General features: G+C 43.9%; 1 protein-coding gene across 1 annotated transcript; it reads right to left on the reverse strand.

Moving 5' to 3' along the window:
• Window positions 1-1,381: 1,381 nt before the first annotated feature.
• On the reverse strand, window positions 1,382-27,174 carry STPG1 (sperm tail PG-rich repeat containing 1). The gene is made up of 8 exons (XM_033158691.1): window positions 27,102-27,174; window positions 26,584-26,684; window positions 20,880-20,981; window positions 17,112-17,285; window positions 15,376-15,487; window positions 12,674-12,845; window positions 8,733-8,923; window positions 1,382-1,775 (listed from the first exon to the last, which is right to left on the reverse strand). Exons 1-8 carry the CDS (start codon window positions 27,172-27,174, stop codon window positions 1,699-1,701), a joined length of 1,002 nt encoding a protein of 333 aa, XP_033014582.1. The 3' UTR covers window positions 1,382-1,698.
• Window positions 27,175-27,709: the final 535 nt, after the last annotated feature.

Raw genomic sequence — 27,709 nt, forward strand, 5'->3', positions numbered from 1 at the left:
CTGAGGCCCATCCTTCACTATGCAAAAGGAAAAATGGTGCAGGATGCCCGTGGCCCATAGAGCTTTTGCTGGAGGAGTAAAGATCCTTATTTGTCTTTGAGTTCTGCTATAACACCAGGATGTTGGCCAATCAAGGGTTTGAACTGAGGGGCAAGTCACACAACCCTTTCGCCACGTCTCAAGCAGGGCACAGATCTATTCAACCCATGTTGTCAAATGACCCTAAACCCCACACTTGTTTCTAGGGAGTGTCACCCATCAGAGGTCAATGCAGAGAGAGGACAGCCTAACTCCCCCGGCTCAGTTCACTCAGCTTAGCGGCGGAGCTGAGAGTAGGCCTGAGGGAACGTTCGGGAGAGTGGCAAATTGCTTTCAAGCAGATCATGCGCATCCGGCGCATATTCCGAAGCATGGGCCTACATTCTTCACTCCTCACCCAAAACCCATTGACACTTTTCTGGAGATTGAAGCATAAATTCCTGAAAGGTCAGGGGTGGCAGTGAGTCCTATGGGTGCCCAAGGTTATGTCAAAGAGCTTGTGATTCCAGTGGAATCCGCAGCAGGCAGAGACAGCTGGTTTGGCCTAACCTTAGAGCTGTTTCTCAGCTGCTGCCGCTGCAACACGTGACCAGCTGGACATTCATGGTAAACTTTACCCACATTTCCTTCAAAGAAAAAGGAGTTAAATGTGTGGGGAAACTGCTCACAAGCTGAGCAGGTCTGAGCACACAAACTGCGCTCTCCCCAGTGCAGGATCAGCACAGAGCTCAGAGCACATTGGATGGCTTCTACCAAGAGGCAGCGGTGTGTGTTACTACTGCAGAGTAATGGTTATGGGAAGGGTACCTGTGTTGTTTAGATCATTTGGGGCTACAATACTGGTTTAAAGATACTGGGAGAGTAGGAGGGAGTGACCACCAGGCAGGAGACTTGGAAGTCAGCAGACAGCCATTGGCAGTGGAAGCCCTAGGTTACAAGTCAATGGGTAGTGGCAAGAAGAGAGAGAAAGAGAGGTGGGGCAAATTACCTGTTGCTAGTGAACAACCCTACAGGGTTGGTGCTGCTACAGGGTGTCCCCGTTCAGCACACTCTCCTCCTCCTCGGATTTGTCTAATCTCTCTTTAAAGCCAATAAGCCATAATGTGCTAGCTAGTGAATTCCATTTCTGAAGCACTAAGAAGCAGTTTCTTTCATCTGTCCTGAATCTACAGCTAATAAATCTCACTAGGCGATCCCCAGCTCTGTTACTTCTCTGTTCACCTTCACTGCACCATGCATATCATTTTAAATAAAAACCTTCTATCACCTCCTCTCAACAGTCAGTCACCATCTCCAATATTTCATTCCCAATGAGATGGTGAGAAAGTAGGAGCCAGGCAGGTCAGGCTTCTTAATTTTTATAAATAAATATTGTCATGAAAAATCCACTGTCCACCTAAAGCCAACAATGAAATGACATCCATTCTCTATATCCAAAACTGATCTTCTGTCATGTGTGCGAAACAGGAGCGACTCAGGGCCCACTCCCCCCACCACCACCAAGGAAATACAGGATTTCAAACAGGTGGGTATCATGTCTTGTTCACAGGCAAGTGAATGCAATATTCGTTTGTTCTTTTTTAAAAACAACAGCAACAGAGAAATGCAGCACTTGCAAATAAGAGCGCTTGCCAAACCGATGCTGCGGGATCCTCTGTTTTACAATACTGGCACCCATTTATTGGTGGTGTTGTAGATGAAGGATTGCTTTTGTGGTACGGGGATGTTGTATGCCCCTAGAAGGAGAAACAGACATAAAAAATGTCAGGTTGACTCTCAGGACTCAGAAGGTGGGTTTTGCAGCTTTTACAATTTTTGCATGAATTGCACTCTTGTACTACCACACATACCCTGCTAGGTGAACCTTTTCCCTGGTGGGGCTCTTGTGCCATTGACCAGGTGCCTATGCATGTCAGGATGAGCTTTGTCTGCTGAATTCCTGCCTTCTATGCTGTTCAAAGCACAGGAGCAACAAACCCCTGTGTTGCAAAATGTGAGTCAGCAATATCAAAAGCAACATGATGACCAGAAACAAACACAATATGAAAAACTTTATGGACTGATTACATAATTGCATGAGCACTGTTCCAGAGTATTTTTCGTTTTCATGTATATTGTATCTATTCGAAAAAAGATTGGTTAATGAAGAAATTACATACCCTTCTACTAACGAGTGTTGAACTAATTCGCTGATGAAGAATTCAACGAAACAGTAGTTGTTATCTGGAAACACTGTTCAGAGTTGGACATCAGAATTGGACATTTGCTGATTATACAAAGCTTCACAGCTTGTTCTCCGCCGGGTAAAGTCTGATTCATTTAAGGACTTTCAGAGACTTAAGTTTGTTAGTTTTGATGTTTTGAATCAGTCCATAAAGTTTTTCATATTGTATTTGTTTCTGGTCATCGTGTTGTTTTGATATTGCTAACTAACCCGGCTCCTATCCTTTTAATAGCAGCCTGGCTCACAGACATTTAGCAGATGAATCTTTCCCAGCTTGTTCATCTCTATATCAGGGATATACACATATATCAGGGATATACACATGGTGCATTGTGTGGGTGCAATGGTATACAGTCGTACCTTGGTTCGCGAATGCCTTGCAATTCGAACATTTTGGCTCCCGAATGCCGCAAACCCAGAAGTGAGTGTTCCGGTTTGCAAACATTCTTTGGAATCTGAACGTCCAATACAGCTTCTGCAGCTTCCAAATGTTTTGGAAGTGGAACAGACTTGGAACAGATTCCGTTTGACTTCCGAGGTACCACTGTACTTGAGGGTAAACACAGCCCTGTCTCTGTCCCTTTCGTCAGGACAGGACCAGGGTGGTTACCATTTCCCCCCTTGAAAAGTTCTGGGAAAAAGGCGGGATAGAAATAAATAAATAAATAAATAAATAAATAATCAATCAATCATCTGTCCCCTTCTCTTTTTGGCTAAGCGAAAGTAGCCACCCTAATGGCGAGGAAAGTAATGGGCTGGGAGCCTAGGTATGCTTCACAATGTATAACTCTGACTTTTGGCCTTGGAGCACTGCTGCCAGCCAGAGTAGACAGTACTGGGCTAGAGGGACATAAGTATCATTAAATGCAATGTTAATTTAAAGTTTCTTCTTTTCTGCCTGTTTTACTGCTTCCTGTTCAGTGTGACTGGGAGAGTAGTGGTTAATTAGGTTCTAATTACATGGGGAAGTGGCTTTGCTGGTTTGTCTGAATTGTTTTCTGTCTTTTATAGTGAAATGGCAATATTTCGCAATAAAAGAAAGAAAAGTAGGAAAATAACGAAAGGAAATACCGGTAGCTATTAAAACCCTTTGCACTGCAGAAAGATGCTGGCTAATTAAAGGGGAAATTAAACACTCATCTCCCAGCAACAATGAACAAAACAAGATAGAAACCACTAGGAGGAAGCTTTTAATTAAAAGCACAATTGACCTTAAAAGCCTCAATAGCACTTTGCCAGTTCACACAGGTTGGTATGGTGCTGCAATTTTTAAATTGCTATATACCTGTACAAATCAAGTATGGGGGGAAAAACAGGCGGTCAACACAGGAAAAAAATGGCATGCAACTATTTTACAATGTTGTCTGGATTCTCTGCACAAAGTGATTCAACAATGATGGTGATTCCAAATCAAAGGGCTAGCGTGGAAGCAACCCAGATTGGAAAAACAGGAGTTTTATCCTTTGCATCTTGTTACCTATGAAATAACTCGTGAGCTGCAGTTCTGATAATGCATGGGAATGCTTTTTCTGCTTTGACAATTCAACTACCCAGTAGATGTATAAATCCTACCAATGAATCATTATTACTTACTGTAAATAATGGGTAAAATTGCTATTGTCTACGTTTCAAGCTCTACATTAATCTGTCAGAGGGGCTTAGGTTCATATTTCTTGTATTGCTTACTTACTCCAATAAGCCCCAGTCACTGACGGAAAGGTAATGTTACAACTCATGGGCTGTAACTGTCATGGACTGCAGTGAGGTTTCTGTCACTCTCTATTGTGTTGAGCGTTTTGCCCTATGAGATGGTCTGCTCACACATTCAGAATTCTTTGGAAGTTTTTTTTAATGGAAAAGAGGAGGTTGGCTTTTAAGAGACTCTTCACACTAGCACCTGCTAACAATGCAAGGCAGAAAGCTGATTTACAGCTGTTCGTCTTCTAAACAACACTTTAATAAAGCACAACAACCCCACTGAAATGTATTTAATTTTGATTTTACATTTATATCCAATATTTCCTGAAAGGAGCTCAAGATAGCATATATGGTTCTTGTGGGAGATTGCAGTCAAACATATCTATGCATGACTGCTAGTTCGTATATGAAGGAGTTAAAGACCGCAAAGTTGCATTGCTAGATAGACTCAGTTAGGTCTAGCCTTTCTATTTCCTCTCTCTTCATCATATAACCAATGAAACAGGATGTGTGTAAGCTTGCTCCTGAGCTTACAGCAGGCTTCTTCAAACTCGGCCCTCCAGATGTTTTTGGCCTACGACTCCCATGATCCCTAGCTGGCAGGACCAGTGGTCAGGGATGATGGGAATTGTAGTCTCAAAACATCTGGAGGGCCAAATTTGAGGAAGCCTGGCTTACAGCATGTGTTTGGAATTAAATTCTGTATTTTGCATCCAACAGTATGTTGCCTTTATTACCCTTGCTGCTGCATGAAACAATGCATGACTGACACCTTGAATCTGTAAGTAAAGCATTTTAAACTTACTTATCAGTGTGCAGCTGAACAGGATAAAGAGGGTTTAACAACCTATATGCTATATTGATGCTTCATTTTGTGATCTTAATACTCTGCTACTGGGTGTCTCTGTGTGTAACCCCCACATTTTGAATCCAGGCACCCAGCTATTGTTATTATTATTATTATTATTGTTCACCCACACACATCAGTTCACAGGGGTTCACATATTTCATTTTCCTCACACATAATTGTCTCCTTCCCACACCACCACAACAACCACACAACAACTATGTGAGGTAGGTTAGGCTGACTGGCCCAAAGTCACCCTCTGAGTTTCATGGCTAGTCTGACACCCTAACTACCCCACTACACTGCTAAAACGATGCTCACACACAAAGCAAAACAGAAAAAGGGTAAGCGGAGAAGCCAGATGTTGAAAAGGAAGGAAATTAATTTCCAGTTAATGTTGTTGCTTTCTATTTTCACAGATAAACTTTAGTGCACAAATGAAAAAAAAATCATGTTTTTTTCTAAAATATAACCAACCTTCCTACCTTTCTAAGCCTGCCCATATTTTCGGGACACAGGACCTCAATAAAGATTAACACATTTTGATTTTTGTATTGGATTGTTTTCTTAGTAATATTGTAAATATCTTTATTTTTCTTTCTCTACTACTTTTTCTTCTTTTTCCTCTTCTTTTTTCCCCCTTCCTTTTTGTTATGTCTTAATGTATTTTATTCTCAATGCTGTGGTGTTTGTTAGATGTCTGAGTGTTTTTTTAAAATAATAAAGTTTAATTAAAAAAACCACATTCCTTCCCAAATTAAATTTACAGCACATAGTGTACTAGGTTTTATTGCTGACTTTTTTATTGCCATTTGTTGCAATGACCTCAACACAGGAAGCTAGCCTGGGTTATACTGTATTTTAAAACTTGCTGGATCCAGGGGTTAAAGGAAATAACCTATGGCCTCCCAAACTCTTAAGTGTGAGTGTGTGTGTGTGTTGAGGGGGTGTTGGTTAGTATTTTATTCTTAAAAGGCTTAAATGGCTATTGCCTGCCTTGAACCTCTGTTGTCAGGGCGGGTTAGAAATCTGAAAGTTTTTTTTTTTTAAGCCCTAAAACAAATAAATATGAATATAGTTTTGGGACAGATGACAAGATGCAAAGCTAGCTATTAAAGTCACTTCCCAGCTGGGCAAGTCAACCATTACAGGGCTTAAGAATCAGCACTTGTCATCCTCCTTTCCTTTCTGACGCTCTGTCCGCCCTTTCTATCTCATCACAAGAATTTTTAAAAGATGCCATTAATTTAAGAACAGCCAAGTAAACCCTGTGGTGGCAAGACAAGGAGCTGAATGATGGTTTCCCAAAGAAGATTCTTTACGCAACTCCTGGAACCTGGTGTTTTTGTTTTGCTTTTTTTGTTCCATCACAGGCTACTACATTTGGTGACGTACAGATGGCAATTACTAAGCAAACTTTCTTATAAAGGTGGGTGGGGGGAGCAATGGACTGAACCTCCTGCAAGCTGGAGTCAAAATAGCATAGTCTCAGGCTGCGTACACACCCTCTATTTAAAGCTCTTGACTGCCCTCTAAAGAACTGTGGAAATAGTAGTTTGTTACGGGTGCTGGGAATTGTAGCTCTGTGTGTGGGAACTACAGTTCCTAGGATTCTTTCGGGCAGAAGGGGAACCATATGATTTAAATGTAGTCTCATTCCAGAGAGAGAGAGAGAGAGAGAGAGAGAGAGAGAGAGAGAGAGAGAGAGAGAGGCAGAGACAGAGACAGAGAGATTCTTTCAGACAAAGATTCTCACAAGAAATCTCTTTGAAGGAAAGGAACATAAGATCCCAGTGCCCCTGAGGAAGATTTTAATTGAAACAGGCTGGGCTGTTTTCATTATTTTCATTCAGCAAGCATAATCCTCCCACCGTTGGATTCTTGTGGTTTCCATTTTCTTAGGCTACCCAACCCCCTTATTTCTCACTTGTTCCCAGCTGGCCAATGCACTTAGCTTTCCATAACAAGAACTTCCCCTCATTCCAAACGGAAGATTGCCTCCCCCCGCCCCACTTTTTAAAGTCTGAAGATCTACACGCTCCCAGAATCCCTTGCAATATACAAAGGATGCAATCGTTGAATGACACCATGTGCAGTGAAGCTGTAAAGCAGGCACATCCAACAGGTAAGTTGTGATCTACCGGTAGATCACTGGACATCTGTGGTAGATCACTGGTAGATCACAGGCTCCCCCAAAGAAGCTGAACAACTTTGGCTCCCCTTAAAAAAAGCTAATTTTTTTTGCCCTGTACCCCCCCCCAAAACAGGGCTTCCCTTCTCCCCAAAAAAACTCAACAACTTTGACCTGAACCCCCCAAAAGGGGGTAGATCACTGCCAGTTTTTAATTCTGTAAGTAGATCACAGTCTCTTAGGAGTTGGCCACCCCTGCTGTAAAGGATTCAGGGCTTTGCTTGGGAATGCTTGAAGCATTTTGGTGCTGAGGTGCAAAATCCAAACAGCACCCCCTGAGACTCACATGAACACTGGAGCACTATCTGCCTTGGACGCTGGAGGAAGGATGTAGCTGTCAGTGGTTATTTGGCTACGATGGCTTTGTTCTAACTGTTGGAGGGAGTAAGCCTCTGAATGCCAGTTGCTGGGAATCACACAAAGGGAGAGTGCTGTTGCTCTCAGGTCCTCCCACAGGCATCTGACTGAGCACTGTGAGAACAGGATGCTGGACTAGATGGATCTTTGGCCTGATCCAGCATCCAGTCTCTTCTTATGCTCTTAACCTGAACAAGCCCCACTGAAATGAATGCACAAGGCAGGGCAAGAGTCGGATGGATTGTGCCTCTGCGGTCTGATCTATCTGTCATGCAACCCCATGGGTCAGGGAGCACCCCCAAATTGGCCACCTGAAGTAGCTCCCTATGCATCACAAGGAAGTCAGCCTCTGGATTGTACCCACAATTAGCCATTAGTAGGCCCATTGAAATTATGAATAAAACACGCCCATTACTTTCAGTGTTGTATGCTGGATACAACTATCTGTTTTGCAAAATGTCCGTTGCTGAGGACAAAACAAGTCATTAGTAGTCTATGGTCGCTTCTGGATTATATCTTTTTTTCCCTTTTTCTTTTTAAAGCATTCATCCTGGGTTTTTTTGCACAAAGTTTGTGGGAAGGTTACACAGTGTCAGCTATTTATCAAGCATTAATTCTGATTTGTTTGAGAAGGTAGACAATGTTGTGCCAAGCGACTTTCTGGTGCATTTCCCTGTCATAAGGGAAAGGGTTTTGTTGTGCAAGAGAGACAATTACACTTTAACCGTGCACCCTGAATTTGCCAGTATGTGACTGAATCCCACCTGAAAATAGCAACATCCTGGAATCTCCTTTCCTGCCTGCATTTGACGTAACACCCCACCAAGTTTTGATATTGGAAACACAAGGGGTGGGGCTTAGAAGCTTCTGTTTCTGGATTGTGGCACACCACAGTTTGCTGTTTTATCCCGGTGTAACATCTGAATGTGGCTGCTGTATGCTAAGCTTGGACTTGTGGAGCACCAGTATAAAAACATGCTTGCTCAGTACGAAACCCCAGGGTGCCCAGTAATAGTTACTCTTTCGAGCAAGTAAGGTGAGGACGGCAGTCTTATTAAACCATTAGGAGTCTCATACCTGCTGCTGCTCAGGAATTCTAAGGAACTTGCAAATCGGTGCAGTTTTGAAATCAGTGGTTAAAATCAGTCCGCCATCTTGATTTAAAATGGCATCCAAAAATAGAAAGAAACCTGCTCCTTGTTCTCAAGAACAATTATGCAAAATTTGGTTACGATAAAAGGTGTCCAAATGCACAGCAAGCCGACACAAAAACAACTTTCCAAAAGATAGTTATACATTATAATTATAGCTAAATGAAGTAACACAACACCTTTTTGCAACAGCAGCAGCAGCAACAACAACAACAACATGCTTACCTGGGCCAGGTATGTCTTCGTGGGATTTATCACCTGCCCAACGGCCTGTGTTTGAGACGAAGACGGCACTGGAGATATAATGCTTGGAAGGACTCCCATAGTCTACTATTTCATACTGGCCAGGCCCAGGTGCAGGGGGCGTTTTGGGGCGAGGGGCAGCTGGGGCTGAGAAGTTCAAGCCATACTTTCGCCTGTAAGAAAGAATCGTAGACACTGTCCAAACTGATTTTGGCTTTGAATTCAGCTAGGCCTTCCCATTCAGCCTGCAAGGCCAGTTTGGGCAAGGCACACCCCGCCCCGCCCCCCAAAATCATATATGACATCAGGTGCAGGGTAGGTAAAAATGCATCTGGGCCAAAAGGGGGTTTGCAAACCCTGATGATCAGCTGATTGGCAGTACCTACAAAGTCCTGTACACACCACTTTGCAAGCACTGACAACCAGCTGATTGTCAGGGTTTGTAGAGTGCTGTGCTGCAGCCCATATAGTTTGATTTCAAACTGCACGGACAAAAGCAGAATACCTGGCAATGTTGTGACATCATCTGATTGACAGATGGATGACTCGACTACCTATCAAACTTGGCCCACCGGTGGGGGGGGGAGCAGTTAGGGGAGATAAGGATCAGTGCCCCACCCTTGCTCTCAATTGAGGAACCCCCTCAATTGAGGAACCTTGGGTTTCTCCAGTGTACTGTATAGTTTTCCATATTCCGCCTCCGGGGAATCCTTCCCACCTTTGTTATGACTTGCTACAACTGTAGCAGAGTTGTTTATAAGTACAGAGCAATCATTCCTTATTTCCTTTCTTTTGTTGAATAAGGGGTTTGACATGTGCGCCTGGTACATGGGCTCATTTCACCATTCATGTCAAGAGCCATTCAGTGTGAGCTGGCCAGAGAGCGAAGGGCTTCTGACTGTGCCTGAAGCAAGAAGGAAGAAGGAAGTGGGAGGGTTAGGCCAGACTCTCCAGCCCTCTCCAGGCTTTCTTAAGTAGTTTCTACGGAGAGAATGTGCGGCCATTCACACTGACGCCCTCCACTCCCAACCTTCTCACACTGAGCAGAAAGATGTGAAGCAGGGGAGGCTGGTCCATTAGGGCATTTGGTCACTGAACCCACCACTGTCCCACTCTGCCCTCAGCCAGCCCCCTATGTGCCTACTTATAGCTGTTTGTCAGCTTCCCCCCTAGTCTCCCTATTACCCCTTGTAGCCCTCAGCAGGCAAGAGGGTGAGTTGGCTCCATCTGCCATTGGCTCTGGCTCCCCCTACTCTAACGCTGTACTCCTGTGAATCAGAAAACCCCGTGCAATTCAGGGTTTCCAGTCATAGGGAGGACTGTCGGCACATTCTAATCAATATTCTTACAGTCCCCCATTATACGGCCCCCTCTGCAGATGTTCCAGCTCAAGGAGGACTGGAGAGGCTGAAGCAAGTAGCCCTGCATCCCTCCGCAGGTAAGAGTTTAAGCACCTGAAGAAGGGTAATGGGCTCATTTTGATCAATGGCTCCTGACAAATAATTGCATGTGATCCCAAACATGGCGGTGTGGTGGTGTCCCACCTTGTCACCTTCCCTAAAGGATATCCCAGCTTTTCATATTCTGTGTGCCATTCAACCTCTGTACCTTAAAGGCTTTGGGGGCTGCATCTGAGAATATGCTGGAAAAAGCTATCTAAGGGTGCTCATCTGGAACAAACTGGTGCTGTAGTCAGTGGCTCTGCACCAGCTGTAGCTCTGGCCTTGGACACATTAATCACCTTGACATAAATGGGAGTTGGATTGGCCTCTAAATGCTGATAGTTCTGGTATTTTCTGCCAGCGTAGATGGATGTTCTTTGCCCGTCAGGTTTGATTTACTTCTTCCCTAGTCACGGAGGTTTATTGCACACTACCCAGCGCCAGCTCCCCCTCCCTCTTCCTCCACAAAGCCTGCATTAAAACGGCATGAGATGTAGTAAAGATACCCCCTGACCGTGTGCAGAGAGCTCCAGGCTTGCACGGGGATCGGGGAAGGGGAAGATATGAGCAGTAATGGGTAAGAATTTAAGGGGTAGATCTTAATCTTATCTCCAGCAAACTGACTTTGCTGTTTACAGGATGGTCACCATAAAATTGACTTAGTTGAGTAACTGACTGATAGAGTTACTGGACCTTGGGGCAGGTATGGGGAGGAAGGACTGTGTGTGCAGGGGAAAGTGGGGGGCTTCCTACGTATTATTAAACAGAAAGCTGAAATGAATTGCCGAACTTAATTGGTGAATGCAAATTTCAGGCTAGGGCTTTCAAAAGCTGTCTCGATAATCCTTTTGCTCCTTTGGTCCAGAAACAAGTTGCAGCAGTAATAGAGAAGGTGCTTCTGCAAGTGTACAGAATGCCCTTCCAGGATGAGCCACCATCAGGCCAACACCTCTGGGTTTAGGGCTTCCTGGGTGATGCCCGGTCCAAAGGGACCCAGCCCCAAAGCATTCCATTTCACCTCTTCCAGTTATTAAATTGAACTGGTGCAACTCCAAACAACTGCTGTTTACCATAGAGATGAGGGATAGAGCAGGGGCCAGCAACCTTTTTCAGCAGGGGGCCGGTCCACTGTCCCTCAGACCTTGTGGGGGGGCCAGACTATATTTGGGGGGGGGGTGAACAAATTCCTATGCCCCACAAATAATCCAGAGACGTGTTTTAAATAAAAGCACACATTCTACTCATGTAAAAACACTAGGTAGGCCCCACAAATAACCCAGAGATGCATTTTAAATAAAAGCACACATTCTACTCATGTAAAAACACACTGATTCCCGGACTGTCTGTGGGACGGATTTAGAAGGCGAATGGGCCGCATCTGGCCCCCAGACCTTAAGTTGCCTACCCTTGGTATAGAGCAACACTCTTCTTATCTGCTCCACTGAGCACAACAGCCAATCACAGCTTTCATTTTAATACCAGACACTCAGACTATGTGTGGCTGTAGTCTCTCTGGGTCATGCAAGCTCTCTTTAGCTTTGTTTGTTTGTTTGTTTGTTTGTTTGTTTGTTTGTTCAATCTATATTCTGCCCTTTCTCCTTAAGGAGTCCAAGTGGCAAACACACACACACACACGAACAATAGAACAATCCAAACAACCAGCAACAATCCCAATGTACATGCTGACTGGGGAAGATCTCTGCTTTGCAAAGGCCTGTTGAAAAAGGAAGGTCCTGAGTAGGGCAATAGAGCCAGCACCTTTCAAATATTCAAGGGGAGGGAACTCCAAAGAGGTGGTGTCATAACACTAAAAGCCCGATTGACACATCTCCCTTATTTGAGAATTAAGCAGTGATGATGAGTGACTACTGGCTCCTAAATGGGCTGATGTGAGGATAAAAGAAGCAGGGAAGAACCTTTAGACGTGCTGGCTGCCCTGAGAACATGTGAGCTAAAGCAGCTTAAACAGGTGGACTAAAAGGTGGGCTAAAGTAGCTTAAACAAATGAATTCACAACAGAAAAGGCAGGTCCCTATGCTACCTAGCCTTGTATTGAGTTAGATCACAAGCCCCCTTAGCTTAGTACTGGCTGGCAGTGGTTCTAGTTTTCAGACAAGGGCATTTCTCAGCTGCAGATGCTAGAGATTGAACCCTGGAACTTCTGCATGCATAACATGGGCTCTACCGCTGAACAACTGCCCTTCCTCATCCTAAATCACTTATGAAGGCTTGCAAGCTGCATTGCTTCCTAAGGCATGCAACTGCAACAACCCAAATGACTTTCCCCTGCTCCACCATATGTAATCTGATGAAGAGAGCCCCTTCTTCTTAAGCAAGTTGGGGCTTGGAATTGTCTGTTGGCATTTCTTCTTCTTTCCCTTCTTTATCATTTCTGATCACGAGCACATCTTCCCTACTTAAGAAAGGGAGTTGGGTGACTCAAAACAAATTCCTTTTAAAGTGCAGTTGCTCAGAACTCACAGGCCGGGGAACTTCCTGGATGGCACGACTGGGATGCCAGCTGGATGCTGATAGGCTGCTGGTCCCGGGCTCAGCGTCTCTGTCTTGGTTTCGCGACTTGTTTTGGATCTGAAGCAGGACACCAGCACTGTAGGCGCCTGCCGTATGTAGGAATCCTTTACTCGGTAATGACCTAGATTTTAAAAAGAAAGGAAGGAGTTTGAAAAGGCCGACACCCAAACTAAGGCTGTGCATGCAACACAGACATTAAAAATGCACCCCTAATCAGGAATTCTGGGAACTATAGTTTGTTAAAGGAGATGGGAATTGCAGCTCCTTGGGCTAAACTACAGTTCCCAGAATTCTTTGGGGGAGGGGGAAATTGCATGTTAAATTAATGTTATGTACACAGCCGAGTCTTACATTTTAGCTGCTGTGGAATGAAATTGGTGCACGAGAGTCTGTTACTTGGAACAAGAGAGGAATGAAATGAATGAAAGGAGAGGAGGAATTAGTTCCTCCCTCCCCGTCGGAATAGAAAATACTGCCAGTCCTGCCCTTCGGAAGCAGGGGAGCATACCTGTCTTTTTCAGAGTACTATTTCAGTACTTAAGAGACTGGTGGATCAGGCCTATGGCCCATCTTATCAAGCATCCTGTTCTCACAGTGACCACCCGGATACCTGTGGGAAACTTGGAAGCAGGACCTGAGCCCATAAGCACACCCCACACCCCATGGCTTACAGCAACTGGTATTACTGCCCCCAGCTGTGGAGACAGAACATAACCCATCATGGCTAGTAGCCACTGAGAGGCTTCTCCTCCTTGAAATTGTCTGATTCTCTTTTAAATTTGGTGGTTGTCACTGCCTCCTTTGGAAGCAAGTTCCATAGTTTAACCATGGGCTGTGTAAAGAAGCATTTCCTTTCATCTGTCCCGAATCTCCCAACATTCAGCTTCATTAGATATCCACAAATTATAGTATTGTGACCGGGCAGGCAGGCGGGGACTTTTCTCTGTCCGCTTTCCTCATGCCATGCATAATTCTATCTACTCCTATCACGTCGCCTCTTGTTTTGTAAACTAAAATGCCTCAAATACAGCCATGTTTTCCTTATGTAGGGCTTCCCTCGCACTTGATCCGGAAGCTGCAGTTAGGGCAGGCTGCTGCAGCACAATTGCTGGCAGGACTGAGGCCTTGCCAGCATGGTACACCTGTGCTCAGAGATCTGCACTGGGTGCTGATTTGCTACTGAGCCAAGTTCAAGGCATTACTATTGGTATATAAGGACCATATACAAGACTACATATACAAGACTATTTTACATAAAATATCACCTTACCCCACATGTGCCCACTCGGCTGCTTCAATTGGCAGAATTGGCACAGCTACAGGTGCCACATAATACCTGTTCCTCATTTGTAAATAGTCATCTGGGCAGCAGCTACACTTTGAAAATCCCTGCCTACTGTTATCAAGCAGGGGCCTTCGATGTATTCTTTTCGGTGCCTGCTAAAAACATTCTTGTCTAGACAAGCCTACCCAGATGCTTAGAAAGTTGGTGTGAATTTCAACCTTAGTATTTTAACTATTGTAATTTTTTATTGTTATCTTTTTGCAAGCCGCTTTGAGAGGTTGTTTTATAATCAAGCGGTGTATGTATTTTATGAAACAAATTATATATATATATATATATATATATATATGAGAATGACTTTCTCCAACCCCTTGATCATTTTGATTGCCCTTTCCTGAAGTTCAGGTTTGTAAATAGACTGCACTGTAAAAATTACCTCCAGGCTTTCTAGTAGGAAAACATTTGCAAAGTGGAAGAAAGTCGTTTCTTCCCACCCATCCCTTTTAAGGTCATTGATATGTCACAAATGATGTGTGAACAGGTGAGCAGGTAATATATTTTTGTATAATCTGGGCATATACACCTGGAAAGCTGGCAATGGGGAACAACATTGCTTCTTCCTATCACTAAGCATTTGATTTCTAATTATTATTATTATTATTATTATTATTATTATTATTATTATTATTATTATTATTATTTATACCCCACCCATCTGGCCGGGCCTTCCCCAGCCACTCTGGGCAGCTCCCAACATAATATTAAAAACATGATAAAACATCAAACATTAAAACTTCCCTAAACAGGGCTGCCTTCAGATGTCTTCTAAACATCAGATAGTTGCTTATTTCCTTGACGTCTGATGGTCTGATGGGAGGGCGTTCCACAGGGCGGGTGCCACTACCGAGAAGGCCCTCTGCCTTTTGGTGTTATAATTTATTTATTTATTTAAGTTCTTTGGAAAGGACAAAATGCCATGACTGCATGCATTGTAAGGGGTAGAGGTCTGACTTACTGGCTGTGAGCACTGAGGATCATAAACTGAGAAGTGGTGTGGCAAGGCATGATTGCCAGACAGAGAGGCTTTTATTCACAAGAGGTGAGGTGAAAAGGAGAAGGAAACTGGACACCCAGAGGGGATTGTAGATTGTTTTAATTTGTTTCACTGAAGGGCATTGTTTTTCTTTAATATTTCTTTCAATTTACTGCACTGGGTGGCATCTTACTTTATCTTGCGTCCTGCCCACATTTGGCCCCGCCCACTCCCACATTTGGCCCCGCCCACCATTAGAATGGTGGCCCTTGGAAGGTTGACCATATTTGAATTTGGCCTTTGGGTCAAAAGAGGCTCCCCAGCCCAGCTTACAGGGAGAAGGCACATGCTCCTTGCTACCGAGTGCCAGTGCTCGTTTAGTTTTGGATGAAAACACTGACTTGGCACCAGTGTTGTGGCTTTTGTTGCTGAGGTCCACCGAGACCTGTGGATGAAAGTAAGGGTTTTGCAATGAACTCACTTTCCAGCAGTCACTTTAGTTAAAAAAAAAAACCAACACCCAAATAAATACTGGCGTTTAAGTCTGCCTACTTTCAACACAAGGACATTTGCGGTGCAGTCACCAAGCCTGAAGTATTCCGGCACATGGGTCAAATGTGGCTTGTGAATGGTGCATGAATGCTACTCTAAAGTACATTTCAGAAGCCACCTGGCCTAGCAAGTGATTACCCACTCGCGATGACATACTTATCTCTTTAGCACATGCTGATAGAAATGGCTCCTGTAAATACAACTCGTTGTAAAATCACTTGTTTTACAGTATTCTGGAACTGAATCAAGCATATAGAAGCAGCAGCAGCAAGAACAACAACAACAGATATTATTTTTATTGTTTTTAGAGTTTTGTAGAAATTACTTTCTTGCTTTAAAAAACTGAGTTTAGTGTTTGATCCCATTTTAATTTTGTATACTATTTTAGCAGCCTCTGGCCATGAAGCAGTTTATAAACCTGCTAAAATAAATGAAAAGATGAATAAATATTTGTGAAATTAGCCTGCTGTGCAGACAGTAAACGTGGGCCCTTGGTTTCTTCCCATCAGCCTCCCTTCCCCGTGGCCATAAATTATTCAGCTTGTCTGCCTTGTGAATGCATCATTTCCTGTTTGGCTTCTCCAAATGCTGTGCATTATCTAATGGGTTAGTGTAAATCACGGGTTAGCGATTAACTCAGGAACTTTCTTCTCAGGAGAAGTCCTATTTAAACTGTATTAAATACAACCTAATGTTCTTATTTGGGTGTGGATGACAGACTGTAATAATGATCTGCAAAGTAGGGAACGATTTTGGGGCAAAAGGAAAATGTGCTTGGTGTTAACTCCCTGTACACTGACGAAGTAATGTCACTACTAGTCAGATAGTTGCCTAAGAGTTTCACAGGGCACATAAAGGCCAACCAAGCATTTGCTTCTCTTTTTATTTGTGACATTTATATCCCACCGTTCCACCAAGGAGGTGTACATAGTTCTTCCCTCTCCTCTCCTCTCCTCTCCATTTTATCCTCACAATAACACTGTGAAGCCGAAAGACAAGTGACTGTCTCAAGGTCACCTAGTGAGCTTCATGGCTAAGTGGGGATTAGATCTCTGGTCTCCGGGGTCCTAGTCCAAATTGTTTTAAAACAACTGCTGCTCTTTATTTTTTATTTTGTGGCTACTGATGCAAATCCCACAGCAAGGCTCATCTGGGTACTCTTGGGTCCATGCAATTATTTCTTGTGAAAGATCACTGGTCAGAACAATTGAATGGATTTCGAAAGAAACGTGTGAATGATCAGTGGGAGAAAAGCATCAGGGAAAAACAAGAAATACTCTTCCTATTTTGCCAAGTGGAATATATGAAACTGTGGTATTCTAAATTAGACCACTTGTACATTCAGCTTAGTATTGCCAGCACTGACAGGCAGCTTTACCTGTTGATGCCAGGGATCAAACCTGGGGCCTTCCATCACTGAACCGTGACCCTTCCCCATTAACTGCAGCCCTACCCATTAAACATTTTATTAATCTGTACTGCTGACCTCCCCCTTTCCAATCTCTAGATCATCTTACATTATATTGGTTGGGGGCTGGAGTGGATCTTTTTGAAATCTTCCTGGCAATTGGTTGCTGAAACATACTGGAATACCCCAGGCTAAAGTCTCGCTTGGAAATCAGGGTAGGTGGGAGGTTGTAGGCATTTGCAGCAGGATAGTTGTGGATTCTCTGGCGAGCGATACGTGTATCCTGGAAAGGAAAGAAATGGAATTTGGTTTACACTGTTGATGATCCTAGTTGGGGGGGGGGGCTTCTTCATGTCTATTTCTCATTTATCTACATGGTCATAAGTGTTCATCTGTGAAATGGGATGACTTGGGAAAGTAGAGACGGTCCTTAAACACTCACATCACTTTTCAGATTTTTCAGGAATTAGGTGCTGTTGGGTTTGCAACCTGCTCTGAAAATATTGTTGACATGCATAAAGCTCTTTGAGAAGAAGTTGTCGAAAATGGTATATAAATATCGGAAGCAAATGAATACATACAGAAATAAACACTATAAAGCCAACCATTCTAGGAGCCAGCTGCCATCTTGGAAATATGGTGGTCATGAAAGACCATCTGCTATGGTGAAAAAACATCCTAGATAGGTGGTTCTTGAAGGTGACATCTTCTTGCCTGAAGAGGTGTCATTAGCTCCACTACATTGCCAAACCCATCTGTATTTTATATGAAGTTCACTCCAAATGAAATCAATATTTGATAAATTAAATTTGTAAAAGCGTCTCTTAACTATCCTTTAGGAAAAGCTTTAGAGCTCAGTTCTGTCCAATGTGGCCCATAAATTCAATTGATTCTCAGCCTGGAATCTCCACCACCCAATCTTTCACTGCTGCCACCATTTTCTCCCACGTCATCTCCTTCCCATTTCAATCATAAAGCAGGGGGAGAGAGGAAGGGAAGGATCCAAAAGAGAGTCTTGGTATTAATCTCTCTCTTTCTTGAATTGCCCAAGATACACCCTTGAAGTGCTTGGGGGTTTTCTGCAGCTCCCCAGCAACAGATTGGCTATCCTTGGCCTACACCCATTAATCACCAGATCGGCATCTTAACAATTCCCACCCAGTTAGGGCCAACTCCTATGCTTCTATCTGATGTAGTAAATAATCAGAGCCTGATTTATCCCATCATTTTCACGTAGTTAATTTTTGTTAGGAGTATAAGTAGTAATGCCCTATTTGGGTGACAGCTTATATTTACTACATCTGTGTCAAAGATTGAACATATCATCTCTGTGGTGAGGTAAATTTGAGTTGTCATCACATTCATAAGAATATTGACCATGTTAAACTAAGGTAAAGTGCTCTCAAAATGTAAACAAAGTAACATACTAAATGGGTTTAAAGCATGAGGTACAAGCTGGGGAAGTCACTGGTTTAAATCATACCACAGCCCCTCACATGCAGTATGGGGATGATAATACAGGCCTTCTTCACAGGCTTGTTGTAAGGCTTGTTGAGATAATAAAAATGCACAACAGCACTCTCCCCACCTGGGATTCCCAGCAACTGAGGAACAGCAATTAAAAAAAACCACATACAAAAATATACATTTTATAAATATAAATAAAGCAACAAAATAGTGTACAGCAACCAGTAAAATACATAAAGTGTGGGGCTTTATGGTACATTTAGATGAGCCAGAGTCAACACTAGGGTTGAGAAGGTCTGTTGTGAATTGGCCACCATCTGAATAAATAATGGATTTGCAAAGTATTTCCAGTGCTGGATCCAGGGCCGTCTTACCCATTAGGGTTAGTGGCACCCTGCAACACGGCACCCACCCATCAGGGGTGCCCAGCAGCGGGAGTCAAGGACCGACTGGGAACAGCTGCGAGGGCATGCTGGGCAGCGGCAGCGGCTCTTCCTATGGCCAGCCGTGCTCTCTTGCTTCCTGCCTGGGAGAGGAGGCAGAGGCGGTGGCGCACAAAGCTATGCAGTGCCTTTCTCCCTCCTGCCCGCCCTGCGGCACTAGTGGGATTACTGAGGAAGCCCGCGTGGCAAGCGAGCCTCGAGCTGCCCAGCGCAGGGGGTGGGGAGGAGGGGGAGGGTGCTGAGAACGTCACCCCCCACCCCTTCTGCACCACAGGAGAGGGAGAGGGACACCGAGAACGTCACCCCCCCCCCCGGCCCTTCTGCACCACAGCGCTGGATATGCTTAAGACAGCCCTGGCTGGATCTTAGTGATTGGGGAAAGACATATATGGAAGAAGACCTCAGGCATTCCAGGCATAATCCATAAAAGACTTTAAAGGTAAGCATAAGCAACTTGAATTTAGCTTGTAAGCAAACATACAACGAATGTGAAGATCATACAAGATTGGTGTAGATCATACAAGATTGGTGTTATACGTTCCTGTGGCGTTCACCCCAAAGGTTCTCCAAGGGTTAACTTGGCAGGGAGGAGGTTGACCAATGGGAGCTCTCCAGGCAATTAGAGTGTGGAAGGATGGCAGTTAGAGAGGATAGAAAAGGCAGTTAGGGGTTGGAAGTTAGGCAGTTGAGTTGAGTCAGAGTTAGAGAGGGATAGAGAGTGGGAGATAGAGCCAATGAGCAGAGCTAGAGCAGAGTGAATAATAAACAGGAGGCATTAGGGATAGTTATTGGAATACTAGGTAGAGAGTTGAAATATACTTATCTGAATAACCATACAGTTATATTAAACGTTTTACCAAGTCATTTGAAGCCATTATGCTTTGTACAAACAATAAAGAAGCTTATATTTTATTTTTACCACAATCCGAATCTGTGAGTTATTCATTGCCAGAGTGAATAGTTGGGGCAGTTACCAATAGACCGTTAAACGTCCGGGGGTGCTGCTCAGGTCTGAGAGAGTGACCGCGACAGTTCCCTGCTGGGCTAATATCAGAAACCAATCTGGTTGCTGTATTCTGAACCAACTGCAGTTTCTGAACAGCCTTCAAGGGCAGCCACAGTAGATTGATAGATAGCTCTTTTCATTAATTGTTGTTGCCACAACAGAAGTAAACATTGTTTATTTATTTGAGGCAATTATACCACTTAACCAGTGGCATTTCTAAGCATTGTATATAAAAATAAACCAAACAGAGAATAAAATAAGAACTCATCATAAAACCGAACACCGCCTTTAAATTCCTGCTGGATTATTTTTTTTTTAAAAAAAGGTTTTGTCATGCACCTGTAGTCCAGCAAGGAGGATGCCTGTCTAATCTCAGTTGGGGGGGGGGTAGAGTTCCGCAGGCTTTGGCCAACAACACTGAATGTACAGCTTCCATGCACCTGAGCCATGCGGGGCCACCTACATAGACTTTATGGGGTTTTGACCTTAGTGAATATACATGGCCCCCCAAATCAATCCTGCCTATGGCCAAAGTGTTTGGGTTTGGAGAATGAGTGTTGTCTATGCAAATAAGTACACATATCTGATCTCTCAAAGGCAGTTATCCAACAGAGGAGGAACAAACACCTACCTAAACACACTTTGCTGAATGAAGTACTGGTATGTCCCATTAATTTCTAAAGAATTTGCTTCCAAGGGTAAACTGGAGGATGGAATCCAGGTTTAATTACAGCAATCTCTGGGTGGATGACTTAATGTTTATCAGGCTATCACAGGTCTAAAACAGTAAACTTGTCATTATTACTATAGCTCATAAACAGTAGAAAAGGAAAACTAAGGTGTGTGAGCATTTTAAAAGCTTCACTGGCAGTAAGACTGACAATGGCTTCAAAGAACTTCTCAATGCTGGCCTTTTTTTCTCTCTCTCTTCCCGTCGTTCATAAATATGTATAAACCTTACCAAGGAAGGGAAAAAACAGGTTCCTTTCCGGGACTGGGAGACATTGTTGAGAAGTGTTGATTGATCGATTACATCATAGAATCCTGGACCTGGATTTTCATTCTGGGAAGGAACACAGTACATAATCATGACAGGGCAGACAGAGTCTGCTGCAACAGGGTTTATTTTTGCCAGTGCTCAGGAAATTGTTCATTTGTTTAGGAAAAAAATATTAACTGCTTAATAAAAAAAAGTATTGCATATAAAATAATGTAAAACAATTATCAATAGTATACAGCAGAGGTTTTCAACCTTTTTGAGTACATGGCTCCCTTGACCAACCATATTCTTTCTGCGGCACCCCTGTGGGACTTAGGAGCCCGGTTATGTCACCTGTTGCCTGCAGAGTGGGCAGCCTCTCACCGTTTTGTGAACACTCTCCCTAGTGGAGAGTTCCCTCAGCCTCTCTCCTCTCCACTCTCCTTAGGAGTCCTCTGGGCAGCCACCCCTGGTCTCTGAGCTGAGAGGTTCCTCCTCACACTGCCCCACAGGGGCCTGGGGCTTGTCTGCCCAGTCAAGGGCTAGTGGACTGCCTGGCTGGGCTCCCTCGCCCACTTGCTTACTTACTCTGAGGCCGCCTCAGTTCCTGGCAACCAGCACCCCCTGGCCAGCCCCAGAGGCACCATTTGCCTGCGGAGCTAGTAGCCAGGGCTGCTGCAACAAACAGCTGTGCAAGCCTTTGGGAGGCAGAAACGTGAGAGGGCGTCAGAGGAGAAAGGGACAGAGGGACACCCCTTACCATCATTCAAGTCACCCCAGGGTGCCACGGCACACTGGTTGAAAACCACTGGTATACAGATGAAACCAGCAAATGCTTGAAACAAATAATGGTATGTTTTAAGCCTTGGTGATTGATGAAATTAGAGTGGAAGTACTAGAGCAATTCCCAAGATGGGCAAGTCTAGTGGACTTTCAACTTTGCATGGTTTTGTAGGCATTCTGAAAAGCCCTAGAATATGGCGTCTGATTGTTTTTAAGCATCTGTGTTTACACATCACATTCACCAAGTGTATACTCTATGTACCTGTGTACACAAATATTTGGGCTGAAGGGTAGGCAGTAGCAGCAGCCCCTGTCTGAGGTTTTTTAGTCAGGCAGTATAAATAAATAACAAATAGACGTTTATTCTAAGCCCCCAGCTTTTCCTTCTCTGTTGCCATGTGGCCTCTTCTGGGCCCCCTAATCTGTCTTGCTGCCTCAGGTGTGGTGGAGGATCACCAGCATTAAAAGTAAGGTTTGGCTGCCCGTCTAGTTGGCTTCTGGCAGTGGAACTGGGACAGGACAGAGGCCACCATGTCCTTTGCCTCAAGCAGCATGTTTTGGGTCTGCCGTGAAGTAGATGTCCTCTCCAAGATGGTGCCTGCATTCACACATAAGAGATAAAAGAGATATGACAGGCACCACCTATCTGCACTTTCCAGAAAACAGCTGAGGACATTTTTCTTCTGACAAGGTTTCCCAGGTCTCTTTTGTTTTACATGTATGAGCTGTTTCTTTGTGTTTACATGTTATTGTTTATTATACATTATTGTACATTGCCTTGAAACAATGGTATAGAAGGTGATAAATAAATGAATAATAATAATAATAATAATAATAATAATAATAATAATAATAATAATAATCAGGACATAATTTGAAGACAAATGAGGCTTTTAACCATAGGTCAACGCACCAAATATATGTAGGTTTAATCCACTGCTTTAAGTCAGTGAATTGGTGGATCTTTCTTGAATCAGGCCCTACTTAGGAATCTGACGTGCACTTAAAGTGTCAAAGTGAGGGCATGCATTGTTCCTCCACGCAGCAGAGGAGGGAATATGTGCGACATGTGTGTCACCTCATGGGTGGAGAAGCACACAATGGCATTATAATGTGGATTCAGCACTTACCCTCCCATACGCTAAGCCTCTGAAATGTTTTGCTGGTTTTTGTCAATTGTCACTGTACACTAAGAAGCCTCTTCTTTGCTTGTTTCAAAATCAAAATAATCTCATTTTAATGGGGAGTCTCAAGTTGCATGGCAAAACGGGTCGAAAATGGAGGATTAAGTTTCCCTGGTGTCTGCTCAGCAACATACAGAGACCTGGGGAGCTCAAATCCATTGCATGTCTAATCCCACCTGTACATCTGATTTGGCCTGAATTATTTCAGCATGTGGGCAGAGTGTATTATTTCAAAGTGCCGCACCCCTCCCTGACTCAACTCTCCTTCCAGAACCACTTTTCATTCATTCCAGAAGTAAGTACTGGGTGGTTTTTTTTTCTATTTATAGAATGAAATAAAGCAAAAATGAGCCCGCTGTCTTAAGACGCCACTTTCAATCTGCAATGGATGACAAACAGGGCTTTGTTAGAAGCTGAGTTTATCCCTGATAGGCCAGAGCTGGTGGTTTGGGGTCAAGCAAGACAGTGAAGTTGTCAAGCAGAGTCTTAAAGTGGAGTGGGGAAAATTTTCTGCGGGGCAGATTCTGAGCTCCCGTACTGGGCCACTTTAGCATGCCATCCGTCAATCACCTGACATCACCATGAACTTTGCAGAGAACCCGGAGTTCAATCCGCACTGCAGAGGAAGATCCCAACCAATTAAAATAGGCCTTGAAGTTGGCTCCAACCAGCTGGTAAGTCCAACCCCCACTTGAATAAGCTACAATCTAGGCATTTAAAGGCTCCTTGTTATTCCTTTGCAGCCATATAATTATTTGCCCCACACCTCTGGGACAGGTGAGCGTTGTTCAGGGAGAATGGCCTTGCAGGTCAAATTAGGCCCCCTACTGGGACTAATATTAGTTTGAAACAGTTAAGTAAGGGCTTGAAATGAACATACTCGGACTCTTAGATCCTTATCTGATGCCCTTCTCTGGGTCCCTTCTTTTGAGGGCAGGTTGGAGGGTGATGACAAGGGAGAGGGCCTTTTGCTCACTGCCTGTGGAACACTCTCCCCAGTGAGGCTCCTTCTCTGCCTGGCTCCTTCACTGACGTCTTTTTGGTGCCAGTAAAAGTGTACCTTTCCCCCAGGTTTTTAATGAACTGGGATGGTGAAGATTTTTTTTTTTTTAAGTTAGAGTGCTTCCCAAGCTCCCTGTTGCTATGGAGTGGGGTGTTTGAATGATGTTGATGTATGTAAGTGAAGGTAGGTATCAGCATGGCAAGAAGCTTAGCAAGGGCAGCAGGTCAGGCAGAGAGATGCCGTGGCATCTTCTCATCAGCTCAGCATCTATAGCCTAACACAGTGAAGCACATCCAGCTGCTGTTGCTTAGCTCTGTGGGACTGCTCTGGGTCACAGCCACAGTGGGGTGGAGATGCCTGGCCCCTTCAAGGGCACTGCTCTCCAGGAGCTCAGCACAGCCTTGGCAAGCCTTAGGACACCTCCGGAGCATTCTTCCTGGTTTGCTTGCACAATGTTTACTCGGAGGTTATAATACTGTGTCCACTCTTTATTGAGTGTTCATTCTGATTTGTATGTTGGGAGGTTATATGACAATGAGCATTCATCCTGATTTGCTTGTGGGATGCTTATAAGTCTACGCGATAATCTTTGTTCATCCCACACTTACCAGTGCATTTATAGTACACTTTCCAAACCACAAATAGTCCTGGGTTTGTTTGCTTTTTAGTAGATTTGTTGCACTACAGTGCCAGAGTGCTTTAATCCACATTAAGTACACAAACCCAAATTTACATTATACGCTTGAATCCCTCCTGGAAAATATTGGCAGTCTGGACTGGAGGCACCCATAGTTTGCCTTACTGTCATGCAAACCAACCCACTGACTTATTATCTTTCGTTGCTCACCCAATGCCCTGCAGCAAAAAGTCTACTCCATGGGTGGGCAAACTAAGGCCCAGTTTGCCCAATCACCTTCTAAATCCAGCCCGTGGACAGTCCGGGAATCAGCGTGTTTTTACATGAGTAGAATGTGTGCTTTTATTTAAAATGCATCTCTGGGTTATTTGTGGGGCATAGGAATTCGTTCATATATTTTTTTCAAAGTATAGTCCGGGCCCCCACAAGGTCTGAGGGACAGTGGACTGGCCCCCTGCTGAAAAAGTTTGTTGACCCCTGGTCTACTCCATGCTTTCCAGCAGCTACTGACTTTTCTACACCACTTTGGCTTTCTTGCAAAAGTCCCCAAAAGGGGTGGGATGCATGCAACACTCCCCCTTACATGTGAAGAAGCAAATGTTCTCTAGGGATAATCAAGAGTATGCCAAATCCTTTGTATTCCTTGTGGCTTGGCTCATTGCCTTCTGGAGTTATGAAGGGGGAAATTCTCAGGAAGAGAAAGGAGCATACTGTGAAGACGGTTCAAGTGCTGCCCCTTCTGTTCTTCTATTCTGAGAACTTAGCAACAGGTTGGCTTGACAGTGGCATGGAAGATAAATTTGTACAGATGAGATGCTTGTTATGTATTGGCGATTGGAAGGGAGGTCTGAGAGGTAGCATAGTTCTCGATGGGGAAGGGAGAAAAGGGAGAAACGGAGAGCAGTTTGGGTCCCGGGCAGTAGCTGGAGGAAGATTGTGCAGGACCCAGGAGGAAAGCGAGAGGGTCTGTTGCTAACACCAGCAGTTGACCAAAGGCACAACAGGAGCCTCCATGTTGCACATTGTGGATACTGGACCTCCCTGTCAGGGGATTAATACTGCAAACAAGCTACTCAGCTATTGCAAACAGGTTCTTGGAAACATTTCTTTCCCAAACCTTTTCGGATTTTCCACAGAAAGGATAAATCTAGATTAAATTGTGGGCAGGGAGAGGGAGATTTAAAAAACCTAACATTTTGATGCTGATGTTGTGTGGACACTGCCAAAAATTTCATGCATGTCATTAGTAGTACCGATCCTACAATAAACACCTGCCTGGAAGCATGCTTAGCCCTAAGAGGGCCAATAAGAACCATGATGGCATGAGATGTGACTCTCTCTCTCTCTCTTTTTTAAAGTAAATCTCTATGGGAGCAAGTGGTGTGAAAATGTGCATTTCCAAAAAGCAAACGGGCTAAAAGGTGTCATTTGACACTTACTCCATACTGTATATTGTTTTTCCTTGAACCAAAACGCCCCTGAAGGATTTAGCACTCCCCATCTATGAAGTTCTGCTTCCGCCTACTGGTCAAAGTGGGTCATAACAGAGAGATGCAAATTTCCCTTTTCAGTGTTGCACCCCAAGGCCTTTACATAGGATCATTTCATCTCCCAGAATCCTGTATGTTGTGATTTTCTGATGTTCCAGGTTTCTTTTTTGTCCTGCTTTTGTTGCACTCAGCCATTAAGCTCACTATATGGCCTTGGATCAGTCACTGTCTCTCGCCCTTACCTACTTCGCAGGGTTAATGTGAGGATAAACTAAGGAGAGGGAGAACCATGTATGACTCCTTGAGTTCTTTGGAGGAAATGTAAAATATAGATGGAATAATAAATAGATGGTATAGTAGGGTTGCTATATTTCAAGAAGTTGTTTCCAACAGCCGATTCCCGGCTATGTCCAGGAAATTCCAGGCGTATGGCGACCCTATAGTATAGGTAGGCCTAGAGACACCATGTGGCTTACATGGGCTGGATTAACTAATTTGGTGCATTTGAACCCACCCAGATGAACTCCCTGGTTCTGCCCTACTAAGAAAAAAAACAGGTGAACAGACTTAGGAAAATATGTTTTCTCACCTCAGAATACTGAAATCTCTTGGTCTGAGAGTTAAAGCCCTTTCGTTCGGAATTGGAGATCACTGTGGTTTGGAATTTGAAAGGAATGGAACAGCTCAGGCCTAGAAAAAGAAGTCAATAAAAAATCATGCAACACAAATGCAGAGAGAAATAGTGACTAGAGACAGTTGATAGTAATAGAAAAGGAACAATCAAAAATGCCTTTACAAGTGTGGCTACTGGTGGGCACATGCTACTGGTGGGCACTGCCAGTGGCAAAAGGAGACAGAGCAATGGATATAAATAGTATCTTTGTACAGACACTCACACACCCCTCTCTGTCCCCCATCCAGGCAAGCAAGAGGCATCATGAGTTCAAGGAATCATTCCAGCCAGGCTGAAGCAGGGCCAATGAGGGGTATGGCCTTTCAAGTAGGGGTGTGGCCTGTGGGTGTAGGTGTGGCCTATAGAGTAGGGGTGTGGCCTGTGGAGAGTTCTGAGGGCCAGGTAGAGAGGACTGGAGGGCCACATTTGATCACCAGGCCTGAGATTCTCTACCTCTGACAAAGAACGTCTTCCAAGATTGCAACTCCCCTTCGTGATTCCTACCATCACACCTTTAGAAGATATCTGAGGTCAGCCCTGTATAGGGAAGCTTTTTAATGTGTAATGCTTTATTATGTTTTTCTGTATGTTGGAAGCTGCCCAGAGTGGCTGGGGCAACCCAGTCAGATGGGTGGGGTACAAATAAAATCATCATCATCTTCATTCATGGTTCAGGCTCCATCCAATACCTTTAGCCTCAAGTACAGGGGAGATAGTCCTTTTGCTTTTTCTATTCAGCTGATACGTATCAAAGGTGTTGTCCATGTCATACCACTACTGCAAGCTAGGTGACTTCCCTTCTCATCAGCTTTGCCATCTTGTTTCTGAAACATTAGCATATACATTCGAATCAAGATTTTTCTAGGCATTTAAAACTAAATAATATGACATAACCAAAAGAGAATTTGTGGTACTTACAGATAGAGTTGCAACACTGGTTACTTGACTGATCAATTATTGTTAATTAAGAAAAATATTGGTACTATTGATAGCCTAATCCTCCATGAATTTGTCGAATAATCTTTTAAAGCTATGCAGGATG

Source organism: Lacerta agilis, chromosome 8 (assembly GCF_009819535.1).
Source record: "Lacerta agilis isolate rLacAgi1 chromosome 8, rLacAgi1.pri, whole genome shotgun sequence".
In the NCBI taxonomy this organism is placed as follows: Eukaryota; Metazoa; Chordata; class Lepidosauria; order Squamata; family Lacertidae; genus Lacerta; species Lacerta agilis.

Coding starts and splice junctions, on each gene's coding strand:
- STPG1 (XM_033158691.1), bottom strand. CDS start 27,174: ATGGTAGGAATCACGAAGGGGAGTTGCAATCTTGGAAGACGTTCTTTG. Junction 20,982..26,583: donor AGAGATTTCAGTATTCTGAG/GTGAGAAAACAT, acceptor GTTCCTTCCCAG/AATGAAAATCCAGGTCCAGG. Junction 15,488..17,111: donor CAGCCCCCAACCAATATAAT/GTAAGATGATCT, acceptor TTTCATCCACAG/GTCTCGGTGGACCTCAGCAA.